Source organism: Phocoena sinus, chromosome 13 (assembly GCF_008692025.1).
Source record: "Phocoena sinus isolate mPhoSin1 chromosome 13, mPhoSin1.pri, whole genome shotgun sequence".
Classification (NCBI taxonomy): Eukaryota; Metazoa; Chordata; class Mammalia; order Artiodactyla; family Phocoenidae; genus Phocoena; species Phocoena sinus.
Window position 1 is genome coordinate 38,259,167 of NC_045775.1, and position 13,031 is coordinate 38,272,197.

Genomic DNA, 13,031 nt, shown 5'->3' on the forward strand with positions numbered 1-13,031 from the left:
TGGGCCCAGCATGCTGCATCTCTGCAGAGTGCCTCTGATCTGCATGACCCACCTCTCTTCTTTGGGGTCAGACCCTGAAGGGTCCTGGGGAGCAAGTAACTGAGACCTGGAGCCCAAGGCAATTTAAAGACCCTGCTGAGGGTTTATGGAGCACCTACTGTGGGTTCCTCTTTATTCGGCACCAAGGGTTTCTTCTGGATCGTTGTGCAGCCTTACGGCGGTTCATCTTTCTCTTCCCCACCAGTCTGTGGATTCCTTGAGGGAAAGGATGCTCTTACACCCGACTTTGCCTAGGATAGGCCTGGGCATCTCGTAAGCGTCACTTGTTGACAGATGACCTGACTGATCTGCTTCGTGCCCAGCATGGGGCAGACACGTAGCAGGAGCACAATGACTGCGTAGTGAGTGAAGGAATTTTCTATGTGCTTAGCACTGAGTCAGAGATTAATGATCCCATCGGAAGACGTGATGCTCCCGAGAAAGAGCAGAGGAGAAGGCAGAGCCGTCTTCAGCCGGATGATGTGCCTGAGCCCCCGGCCCCTCGGCTGAAGGGCCGCATCCGGCCCCGCAGTTTCCACCCTCAGCTCCAAGCTGACAGCTCGCTGGCCAGGTTCCTTCCGAAGCCCCCAGGAGTGTAGGCAGGTGCTGCGGCAGCAAAGCCTCCCACAGACGAAAGAGGCCTTGCTGTCCCAGGGTTCCTGGGGGCCGGCCTGCTGGCTTCCTGGCCCCCCAGCCCTGGTGACTTCAGTTCCAAGATGTTCTGTTTCCATTCGTGGGCCCTGTGCACCCCTCTCCCTCCCTCCTGGAGGCCAGCTGGCCAGCTGCTACAGCCAATTTCGCCACCTCCTGGAAGCAAGTGTACTGGGCACGGATGGAAACCAGTTTGGCTGTGTCGGAACTGTTAAAAAACAGGAAATTTTAAGCAGAACTATTTCCTCTGGGCCTAGTTAACCCAAATAGGGTTGTCTTGGGATTACTCCAGATTTTGAAGTCAGTGTTGCCACTGAGATCAAAGACACTGAAGAGAAGAAAATCTCAATAGGCCAGAAATCACAGGGCTGGCCTCTGCTGTCTGCAGAAGGTGCTCACCTCTCTGGTGTGATTTTTAACAGTGCTGAAAACCTCTCCTCACCCATCCCCCAAATAGGTCACCACCCGCCAAACTCGGTTTTCCCGGCATTAGGGTCGCTCGTAGGACCTGGAGCTAAGGCACTGATTCTCCACCTGTGGTCTTAGGGCCACCAGCATCCACATCACGTGAGAACTTGTTAGAAAAGCACAGTCTCAGCCCCCAATCTGAGACCTACCGACTCAGGAACTCTGGGCAGGGGGCACATCCAGGGTGGCTCCATGACTCTGTGTGACCTGTGCGGTCCTGCACAGAAGGGCCCTGGGCATGGTTTAATGTTTCAGCAAGAGGCCCCACATTCTTACTTTGCCCTGGGCTCGGAAATCCTTGTTTTAGCAAGTTTTCTTGGTGGTTCCGGTGCACACTCCAATTTGAAAGCACTGAGTCAAGTCATGGTCTCTCCTGCAGCCCTTGTTTAAATATAGGTGTTAACCCAGAGCACGAACATTGACCGAGGCACCACCCACACCTGGAACTTTGGTTCGCTGTCATCAGTTCAGCTGACCAGTTAGACGGCAGGTGCCCGAAGCAGGGATCAGGTGTGGGTATGTGTGTGGTAAAAAGGCCATTCCCAGACAGTCTCCCCTCCCATAGGCTAGCCACCTGAATCAGGTTATGAAGAGGAAAGAATGTCCCTCATTCCATTCTACCATTTTAGCAAAACAGAGGGAAGTCACCAGGCTACTACTCACTCTGTATGGCCCAACTCTGGGCTCTAAAGGCTGGCCTGTCCCTGGGCAGCATGAGTGACCTCGGCACATTCACCGATCCTGTGTCCTGCAGGTGGATGGTCCACAGTGGTGCCACCGAGGCCCCTTGGTAGGAACATCTTCTCATTTGGATTTGTTCTTCTTGAGGAATAACAGCGTATGGCCCAGAGCTTAAATTTAGGAGCTCAAGGGAAAAGAGAACCAAATAAATCCAGTGCCCTTCCAGAAAGGCCCTTGAACCTCATTTCACAGCATCCATGTGTCCCTTGCCAAGTGGCCCATAAATGCATTGCGGTTTACATTCCCTAGAACAGTCTCAGTTTGAAAGACTCCTTTTTTTTAGTTAAGCGAATGTGAACGTTTATAAGTGACAAATTATTCTCTAATCCTCTTGTTCTGTAAATTAAGGGAGGCATACTGGGCTTGATGTTTGTACTGGATGAATAGAAATTTTTATAAGTGAATGTATATTTGGAGTTAAATAATGAGCTAGGAGAAGCAGGGCTGAAATAAAGTCTGTGGTCTGAGCCATAACAGCCAAGGGTCTGGGGCCTGAGAGCTGTATTTGCTGGGACGAGAGCTGAGTCTGCCTTTTGCACATAGCAGAGGTATACTTCATAGGCCAAGGTTCCTCAAAGCGCTTGGCTGGGGAGTGGACGCCTTCCCAGGTTGCCCCTGGCAACCACCTCTGCAGCCTGCCACCAGCACAGCAGCAGCCACCACCTCACGTGGCTTCACACCTCTGGTCCTCACTCCAAACCGCCTTGCACGCCACTGCCAGATGAATCTCCCCAAAGCAGTGGTCTGAGATGCCACTGCTCCGGGCCACTGGACCCATGTCGTGAGGCCAGTCGATAAGTCTGGGAAATGGACCCTCCTCTTCAGCCAGGTAGACCTGTTCTCCGTCCCTGGAGGGAGCTTTCTCCAGGCTCTGCCACCTCTATGCTTTCCAGTGTCGGCCCAACCCACTAGGCCCAGAACGCCCTCCTTTCATTTAACAGAGTGAGATCCCTGTTTTTCACGCGTGTCTTCAAATGCCCTTCTTTAAACAGTTGTCTCTGACCACCCCAAAGCGACCCCCTCTTCCTATGAACCCTTCAGCACTTACTGTCTGTATGCCTCTTGGGTGCCCAATTCTGTCAACCTGAAGTTTTTACTTAGATTTGTGTCTCTGTGTGCCACACGGCCCCCGTCCAGGTTTTGAGCAATCTGAAGGCGGTGACAGTGTCATAGAGGGGCAGAAGGGAGAGGGAATCATGATAGTTGGTACGTTTTAGGCATTTTACATACGTATTTAATCCTTACAGCTCAAAGAGATGGGAACTATTATCTCTATTTAGCTGAGGAAACTAATATTCAAAAAGGTTTTTACTTAAGCAGAGTCATAATAGCCTAACAGGAGGAATAGTCCAAAGCCTATGAATGGTTACGAGTGTGGCTTCTGTATTCAGCTGCCTGAGTCCACTAGCTACAACCTCTATAACCTTGGGCAAATGACTTAACCTCTCCAGGCCTCATCTGTAAGATGAGACCAAAAAATAGTACTTGCCCCACAGGTGTCTTGAAGATTATATAGCATGCTCAGTGCAGTACCTGATATGCTGTCCTTGTTCAACATCCATTAGGGAAAATTATCGGGCTGACTACTCCTGTAACTGCCTTTGCATCTGTGACCACGACTGCTGCCACTGCCACTGGTACCACAAGTATGCGGCCACAACCACCGTACTGCCCGCAAAGCTCCTGTCAGGGTGTCCTCTGTGCAGTGGTGTTCATCAGATGCCTGCTGCTTGAGCCAATGGTGGACACTTGGATGGTTGGCAGTGTGCGTTTCCAGAAAAATCCACTTAATGCCTTTGAGCCATCCCTGGCAGACATCCGTCCGTGCCAGTCACATCTGCTTTAACACATTGATGCAAGCCGTCCAACCCCTGTCTCTTTCCAGTTTGCTCTGAAAGTGAGCCTGAAGCTGAGGCTGACCAGCAGATGGACAACTTGTACCTGAAAGCCTTGGAGGGCTTCATCGCCGTCGTGACCCAAGATGGCGACATGATCTTTCTGTCAGAAAACATCAGCAAGTTCATGGGACTCACACAGGTGACACCCTCCTCTGGCTCTTTCAGAAAGGGAGGGAAAGCGTTTCCACTTGGGGGTAGAAATTAGTGGAAGGTTCTGATCACATCCCTCCTGACCTCTCCTTGCATATGCCCACCCTGCTTCTCTCTGATTTCAAGCCTCAAACCTCAGGAACACACTGAGAACCCCTGGCATTGGGCTTAGCATTGCTGATGGCCACCCTGGTGGACAGCTCTGCCGACTGGATTAACAGAACCACCCTTGTGAACCACATCCATCATGAAGTCTGTTACACTGGTGTGTCTGTGGACCTGTGGAGTGGAACATGAGAAGACCTGATTTAGCCTCCTCCCTCTCTCCAAATGTGAAAAGGGGGCCCAGCTTCCTCTTGGAGACTTCTTCTTCAGTGTTAGGAATAATGAAGCCCAACCTTGTTTTGAAACAGGTGGAGCTAACAGGGCACAGTATCTTTGACTTCACTCATCCCTGTGACCACGAGGAGATCCGTGAGAACCTGAGTCTCAAAAATGGTAACGTATTCTTCATTGCGTTTTTCTTTTCTTTTCACACCACCTGGGAGGGGATCTGCCTTACCTTTGTCTGCAAATGTAGGATGGTTGGAACATGGCCATCATGATCTAAAAACACTGACATCCGTAAAAAACCCAGCAGAGCCTAGGAGATGAGACTGAGGGCCCTGGAAGGACCTAGTACTCAGAAGGATCTCTTGCTGGCTCTTCCTGGGGCCTGATGTCACACTCCTAGGGCACTCCTTCAGGTTAGGACACTGTCTCCAGAAGGTTTCATCACCTGAGCATCCAGCATCTCTGCCAAATGACACCACCCAAACCAATCAGCTCATCTGTGCCAAAATGTTCATGGGAACCGTTGTGGTTGTCCCTAAGACAGTTGTGTAACAGACTGCCCCAAACATAGTGGCTTAAACAGTACTTTTATTAGCTCTCGTGATTCTGCGGGTTCTGTGGGTGGTTCTTTTGCTCCATGTGATGTCAGGAGGCTGGACTTGGTGGGATGACCAGAGGGTTCGCCCACACCCCTGGGACCTTGTGGCCGGTAGCTGGAGGCTGGGGCTCAGCTGGGATGCAGGCACGGCTGGACCTCCCTCTCACTCTGTGAGGTATCGGAGCCTCTCCCTCTCCACATGGGGTCTCCAGGGTAGCCAGACTTCTTACACGGCAGCTCAGGGCTCCCCCAAAGTGCAAAAGTAGAAGCTGCCAGGCTCTCCGAAGGCTTAGTCCTGAAACTGGTACAGCACCACTCTGCCCCATCCTGCTGTTAGAGTGAGTTACAGGCCAGCCCCATTCACTGTGGGAGGGAACTACAGGAGGCCCTGAATACTAGGAGATGTGGCTCATTGGGGCCACCTTTAGAGACTAGCTACCCCGGGAGCCAAGGAAGGAATCTGGCCTCCTGGTGATAAGAAATGGGACAGGTAGCTTTTGATGGAGAAGAGATTTATAAGGTCTCGTGCACTGCACCCTCCCTGTGGGGCCTCCAGCAGATGCCAGTGGATTGAAGGGCCTATACAAGCAGAAAGCGCTTTGCAGTGACAATCAGAGCCTGCTGTTTCATCTCTTGTAACGGGGGACAGTCAAGCAAAAGCACAGATGGGCATATTGTCAAGTGGACTGAAGCTTTGAGAAGAAGGGGACTTAATGGCTTTCAAGGTCCCTTCTGAACCTGAGAGTCGATGTCTGCCCTGGGCAGGTTATGCCCGAGTCTATACGTCCCCTTTTCTGTCTCTCACCTGTCACTGCCATGGAGCGTGTGCTTGTCCAACCTGAATGACAGAGGCAGTGCCATCAAGCCTGCAAGGTTTTGCTCTTATTACCACACATGCTGCAAAAGCAGACACTTCATTGGCCCACTTCTACCCTTGTTACAGACCGAGCCTGCAAAGCGCAGGATTACCACCACCTCTACCCACCCCACCACGGCCTCCCCGCCCAGCGCCTCTGCTCTCCCTCCCGAAGGCCACCTGGCTCCGGGCGTACACAGGCTGGGGAGCACTGTGGGCTGTTCACTGTCTTCTCTGTGCCGCTCAGAAACTCTTGTTCGGTTCTGTGAGGAAGGGGCTGCCAGAGCTTCTGAATCCCTTTCTAAAACAGGTGCTGGAAGCCCAAGAAAACCAAAAAGTCTGTTAATTTCTCTTCTCTGCTCTGGAAACCCTTGGGCCCTTGGGTTCTCCGTCTTAGTTCAACCTCTGACCCTAGTCTCAATCTGATTATGTGATCTGAACCGAGTCACTTCATCGCTCTGTTTCTGGGAGTCTTTCTTTTCAAAGTGACAGTATTGGACCAGGCAAAGTCTAGGACCTTCCAGCTCCCAGGTGCCATGATTCAGCAGGACTCTACCCTGTTGATCCGAGTGGAACTTTAGCTCTCTTGGTCTCTGTGTTGAGGACTTGGGATCCAAATCAGTGAATCAGCAAAGCCTTTGAAGGTGCCGACCTGCGTGATCTGTAAGCACAGGGTTAGTGCGAGCACCCAGGGAAAGATAAGGCTGTGAGGCTGGTGTGGAAGGCTTTGAAGGCCAGGAATTGGGCCTCGATCCTCTTCCTTGTAGACAGAGGGGAGCTGGTGGAAGTTTTGGGGCAGAGGTGGAGTAATCTGGTTGGAGCTGTGTTTAGAAAGATTAACCAAATGGCAGAATGGGGAAGACTCAGAAGTTAACAGGTCAGGAGGCCACAGCCCTAACCCATGTCACAGCCACAAATGAGTCCTTCCAGCCCACTTCTCAGCACCTGAGCTGGTGCTGGTGCTGCGTCCAGGCCCCAAGATACAGGAATGTCTCACGATGTGCAAACCCCACTTGTGGGAATTAAAATTGTAGGAAGAAACATAATTGAGTATGGGAGAGATGGTTTTATAATCATGATGGAGAATATTCTCTCTTTTAAAAAAAAAAAGATTCACCATCTGGTCTATTACTTAGTGGGCTCTCCTAGGGATGTTGAAGATAAATTCAAAGGTGCCACAATCCATTCAACACACAGTGATTTGGGGCTGTGTCACCCAAATAAGTCACAGCCCCCTGGGGGTTCAGGTTCAGAAGCTGGTGGCCATGCCAGAGGGAGGGGTGTGATTATTTGAAACAAGGCTCTGATCTGTTCTGAGATGCTGGGCAGGGGGCAGGAGTGGACCTTGGAAGGTCCAGGATGGCAGAATCTAGACATGGACAGGGGGGCTCAGCTGGTGCTTACTGCATTCATCACTTTTTTTTTTTTTTTTAAACAAAAAGTGGGAGAGGTTCCGAATGGCAGGCTATTTGGAGACTATAAGGAAGGAAGCGATCTTGTTTGTCTTGGTGACTTATTTAATTCTGGCTGAGAAAGGATATGATCTGTGTTGAGTTAATCCTCAAGGTGAACTTGCTCCCCACAGGAGATTTGGACCAGCAGTCTCTTCTTGAACCTTGACCTATGTCACTTTAGGGGAGAAAGCAAATGGTGCAGGACCCTGAATGCAGCCATTGCAGGGTGAAACTAGGGCACTGGAGGGACAGGAATGAAGAAAAGACAGGGGTGTCTAAGGGACATGTCCAACCCGAGAGGCTTATCCCCTTGGAGTAATTGTGGCCTCGCCCAGACCGTCCCTTGGAATTCCGTCTCTGGAACCTGGACCCGCCCCGGGAGAGGTTTGCTGAGATCACGGCCGATGGTCACTCATCGCCTGGCCGCTCTGGAGTGCGAGGTGCAGTGGGAGGTAACACGCTGGAACAGCCCTGACCCTTCAGCAGTGGGAGACGGGCTGGAGATGAGCGAGCCTTGGTCCACAGCCAGGGTGGCACGGAGCATTCAGGGAAGGCTGTGTGTGCTCAGCCGCGCCTCGGGGAACACACACACACACACACGTGTTGCCCTGAAAAACTGCCCCCCCCTCTGAATACAAACATGAAACTTCAGCTGGCTCCCCTCCCCATCTCTATCCAGGCTCTGGTTTTGGGAAGAAAAGCAAAGACATGTCCACAGAGCGGGACTTCTTCATGAGGATGAAGTGCACAGTCACCAACAGAGGCCGCACCGTCAACCTCAAGTCAGCCACCTGGAAGGTAGGACGTCAGGCCTGGGTTGGAGTACTGAGTGCACCCCCCCCCGCCCCCGCCCCCGGCTCTCGGCTCCACGTCTGACCCTCCGCGGCTGGTCTCCAGGTCCTGCACTGCACGGGCCAGGTGAAGGTCTACAACAACTGCCCCCCTCACAGCAGTCTCTGCGGCTGCAAGGAGCCGCTGCTGTCCTGCCTCGTCATCATGTGTGAGCCCATCCAGCACCCGTCCCACATGGACATCCCCCTGGACAGCAAGACCTTCCTGAGCCGCCACAGCATGGACATGAAGTTCACCTACTGTGACGACAGGTGGGGCCCGGCGGAGCGCACGCGTGTGTGTGTGTACGCGCGCCTGTGGTCAGGGTGTGGGTCTGCGGCATTAATGTTGTATTGCTGAGTGCAGGTCACTGTTTCATCCCATCAGTGCCACCAAGGGGTTCCTCATACCATATTGGGCTGTCCCCTGTTGTCACAGCAGAGCTGATCTGGGGTGCCGCTGCTGTCATGGTGGATCGCGGTGGTGTGTACATATTCCTCCACATATGTGTCAGGCTCCTAGGAAATCTCCAGGCCACTGTCCCTTCCCAGGAGACGAGGGTCTAGAGATCTCCATTAGCAGCCCCAATTCAGAGGCCAGCTGGGAGATTTGGTTTCTGTCCTGGAAGCTGCTCTACGGCCGCGTGGCTCCTGTGTGTTCTTTTCAATGAATGAGCTCTTTCCTCGGCCTTTGCGCCTCCTGTGTCACCTCCATTCCAGCCACTGTCCAGTCTACTTTGGAAGGCTTTTCAAGGACGGGAACTAAGCCAGACCCTAACCCCCAAAGCCAGGCTTAACTGGAGATTCTCTTATGAGAGAACGCAGTGGTTAAGAGCCTTGATTCAGTGAGACGGCCTAAGTTCCAATCCAATAGGAAGTGTTCGGTGTTAGCTGTGGTCCTCACCCTAAATTGTTTCTTTATTAGAGTAGTTGAAAGAGCACCTAAGACTGCACATGTAATCCATGTCACTCTAGTTTCAGCTTGAGGAGAGGCTCGAAACAGGTGGGGAAGAGGCTTGGGTTGTTGTGGAAGGGGCGGGAGGGACAGCTCTGACTCCCCCCTGCCTGTCCTCTGCCCTCCCCTCTGTGCCTGGGCATTGGGAACATGGGCGGATCGGGAGGTGGAAGGAGGAAGACAGGGAAGGATAGATGCCATGGGCAGTGGCTGCCATCAGAGAGGGAAGGACAGGCCAGGAGCAGGGGCTGGGCCGGGCAGGCCTGGCTTGAGGAGCTGCCACTGCAGTCTGCTGACTAGTGCGTGACTGGAGGTGGCCTTCAGGGATCTCGCCACCTGACCCCAGATTTCAGCGGTGTCCAGAGTCACCACGTTTGTCCAGAGTCATAGTTTTTGTGGCAGCTCTTTGCTGCTCCAACCTCTCCCCTCTCCCCTTCTGGGGTTTCTCCAGAAACCCTGAGATCTCAGCTTCCCCTTCTCTGTAACGCAGATGAGAACACTGCCTACACCTGTCTCACAGGATCAGCGTACGATGAGATGATGGCTATGGAAGCGCTTTGAAAACCACAAACCCCGTAACTGATGGGAGGCTTTTTGTTCCTGCTGATGTCTTGCTCCCTGTTTTTGCCCTCCCCCAAAGCTAGTCTCCCCACTAAACTCAAGGGGCCAAGACCACTTCTGGAGGCATGTAGAGGCTGGGGGCCTGGGAGAAGGAGAGACCACCAGCAGGAAACTGCCTCACCTTCCCAGCCAGCAGGAAGCCAAAGGCCCCAGGACAGAGCTCCTGCTCAGCGGCCCCCAGGCCTGTCCACCTTTCTCTCTTCTGCTGCATGTCCCATGGGTGTCTGGATTTCTTCATGGGTGCGGCCCTACTTTCCAGGCTCAGCTGAGTTTCTCTCCCCTGATTCTAGACTGACCTGGTGTTGGCTGGTGCCACTCCAGGTTTAAGAACTTTTGTAAAAGTGTCCTTGAGTCACTCCTGTCCCCATAGTGCTGGATTCAAGGCTCTTGGAGGTAGTGCGTAGTTCCAGATGTAGAAAGAAGCGCTCTAACCTCATAGGGAGAAAATGTCACGTGTGAAGACTTGTGTCCTGAAACTTTGACACAGTCAGCGTTTATCATGACTGTTCCTATTGTCATTATTGTGATACAAGGATAATTACGGAGAGAAATTATTCCAAAGGCAGGCACCTGAGAAATCCACGCTGTGTGTAAGGTTCTTTCTCAGAGGTAGTCTTTGTATTCCAAGAACCATCCTGGGCAGAAGATACAGTTTTGTAATGTGCACCCCTCTCCGTAACCTTCTGAGACAAGAGAAATCCTGCTGCGTAGCCCGCGTTGTCTCCAGCTTCGAGGTGGGGTGGGGTGGGGTGGTGCGGTGCTCCGCATGCCTTAGCCTTAGAGCGGCTGGAGCAGTGCAGACAGTGAAAGCTGCGTGTGAAGTACAGCCCTAATGTGACCCCAGAAGCACTGGGAACACCCTACTGTCCTAGAAAATAACTCCTCATCCCTAGATAACAGAAAAGAAGGATTTTTTTTTTTAACTTAAGACTTTGATTCTTGTTAATGTGAAGGGGAAAAAAATCCTCTGGAAAGGGTAATTTGAAGTTATCCCTCATTCATCATCTTGTTTTGAATGAATTTCAGGTCGTTTCTTGAAAGCATCTAACCTTTGGGTAAAAGGAAGAGGGGGCAATAACATGAGCAATTGGGTGCCTAAGAGTGGAGAAGGCCCTCTTCCCGGAAAGGGGAGGGGCCCTGCACTGACTTCTTAGTTTGGTTCAGGGCTGGTAGGCAGAGTCGATCCCGGCTTGACGGGACCTGTGATTTAGGGCTTTGTGACTCAGGGTGTGGAGGGTGATATTGCTTGTAAGGTTTGCTAGACACAGTGCACTTTCAGCAGGATCTTGCCTTTCAAGAAACCTAATTCCATGGCCCAAACTCTGAGTTCAGAGGCGCTGGAAAGATGGATGCAGAGGCATCTAAAGACACAGAGTGCTGTGCCACACAGAAGTTGTGTTTAACGGATTAGCAGATTAGTTAACAAGGGCACAGACATGGCTTAGACAGTTTATAAAGTGACTGTTTTAAGTCCTTAATACCTATGTGTTATTTCTCAGTTGCCTTGATGAAGACTAGGATTTTTTGGTTTTGGTAGCTTGTCTTGTTTACACTTGTTTTATTGGGATGGGGAAGGATATACACATATTCATACTCTCTCACTCTCTCTCTCTCTCTCACACACACACACACACACACACACACACACACACACCTCTACCAAGATCAGTGCTTCAAAAACCAACACTTACATATCATAGTGGGGTGGGGTGGGGGGCATTGCATTTTAATCAGGGAATTCACTAGATTTAATGACATCTGGCACACATGAGGGGCTGCGATTTCCCATAAAGGGGATTATTTTCCTAATGGGAAAGTTAGGAAGAATCTGATGAAAATGTAAGGCAAGTAGAACCCACAAAATCACTTTTGAGGCTGTTTGGTACATTTTCTTAGATGTATTGAGACCATAGACATAAACAAACAAAAACAGAGAAGGATCATGGAGAAAAAGACAGGGGAGAACAGAGAGGAAATGGGGGAGCGACAAATAAAATAGAAAAGAGTAATCTTGTGTGTAAGTCTCAGGTTTCCCAAATCAACTGAACCTGAAACAACTTATTCTGAAACATCTGAAGTTGAATAAAGGAATGCAGATGATTCAAAATGCATTCATCCTGCTTCTCTTAACAAAGGGTCAGAGGACCACGTCAAGTCCTGTATTAATGATCTGAAACAGCAAATATTGTTAGAAGTGAATTCTGTAACAATTTATGTCAGTCACGCTTACGTGTATATACAGTCAATTGCTCTAGATAGGGGGAGTAAAGTTGAGTAGCAGGTTTAAAGAAGAGTATCCTGATTATCAGTGTAATGGATGATCTCGTCTCCATTTACGATTCAAATAGAGGTGTTATACTCTGTCTCCTAAAATGAGCAGCCAATTAATGAACTGTGATTTATTGAGCATCTGCTATATATCTAGCCCAGTGCCAGAGACTAATTATATCAAAGAAGAAAAGAGATGATTCCGGATCTCCAAGAGTTTGAGACACGAGCAACTTAATGAACCATTCACCCAAAAGGAAGACAAAAATTGTTCTCAAGTAGTTTAACTTTAAAATGGGGGTGGTTCTGGGGCTTCTCTGGTGGCACAGTGGTTAAGAATCGGCCTACCAATGCAGGGGACACAGGCTCAATCCCTGGTCCAGGAAGATCCCACATGCTGCAGAGCAACCAAGCCCGTGTGCCACATCTGTTGAGCCTGCGCTCTAGAGCCTGCGAGCGACAACTACTGAGTCTGTGCACCGCAACTACTGACACCATGCGCCGCAACTACTGAAGCCCGCGCGCTCTAGGGCCCGTGTGCTGCAACTACTGAGCCCGCATGCTGCAACTACTGAAGCCTGTGTGCCTAGAGCCCATGCTTTGCAACAAGAGAAGCCACCGCAGAGAAGCCCGCGCACCACAACAAAGAGTAGCCCCCACTCATCGCAAATAAAGTCCGCACGCAGCAACAAAGACCCAATGCAGCCAAAAAATAAATAAAAATTAAAATTAAAAAAAATAAAATGGGGTGGTTCTTAAATTCACGTGGAGGCGCCATCTAGTGGAGAAAGAGAATAACGGAAAGAAGCCAAGCCATCAAGGAGAGTGGGGCAAATCTCTAATGCATATAATCCCACTGTGATTTCGTGTGTTTTATGGGTCTTCCTGTATGTTAGAAATAAATTGTAAAAGCAAATTATGTGGATGAGAGAAGTATCACTGGGGGAAAAGTGATAACAGTAAAATTTTCAAATTAACAAAGAGGGTCCTGTAATTTTCACAGATAAAGAATTTGAGGGCAACCCTGTTTTGTCATTGGGTTAAGGCAGTGTAGGATGTAATAATTTCGGGAGTTACAGTTCGATAAGATGCCTGCATTTCAAATTCTGTGGATCAAATCTGTGACGAATTCTATTTATACAAAGAAGTTGGTAATCGTGATGATGACA

General features: G+C 50.5%; 1 protein-coding gene across 8 annotated transcripts in view; it reads left to right on the forward strand.

The window, feature by feature from the left end:
• EPAS1 (endothelial PAS domain protein 1) overlaps nt 1-13,031 on the forward strand; it is an 89,152-nt gene that overhangs the window by 55,132 nt on the left and 20,989 nt on the right. For 6 of the 8 annotated variants that reach the window (XM_032653241.1, XM_032653240.1, XM_032653239.1 and 3 more), the window contains 4 exons: nt 3,785-3,936; nt 4,361-4,445; nt 7,868-7,986; nt 8,086-8,291. In XM_032653241.1, the coding sequence (XP_032509132.1) occupies nt 3,785-3,936; nt 4,361-4,445; nt 7,868-7,986; nt 8,086-8,291 (562 nt within the window). Of the gene's footprint in view, nt 1-3,784; nt 3,937-4,073; nt 4,446-7,867; nt 7,987-8,085; nt 8,292-13,031 lie in introns of those variants that run through there. The other 2 variants (XM_032653244.1, XM_032653245.1) reach the window with 2 other exon arrangements.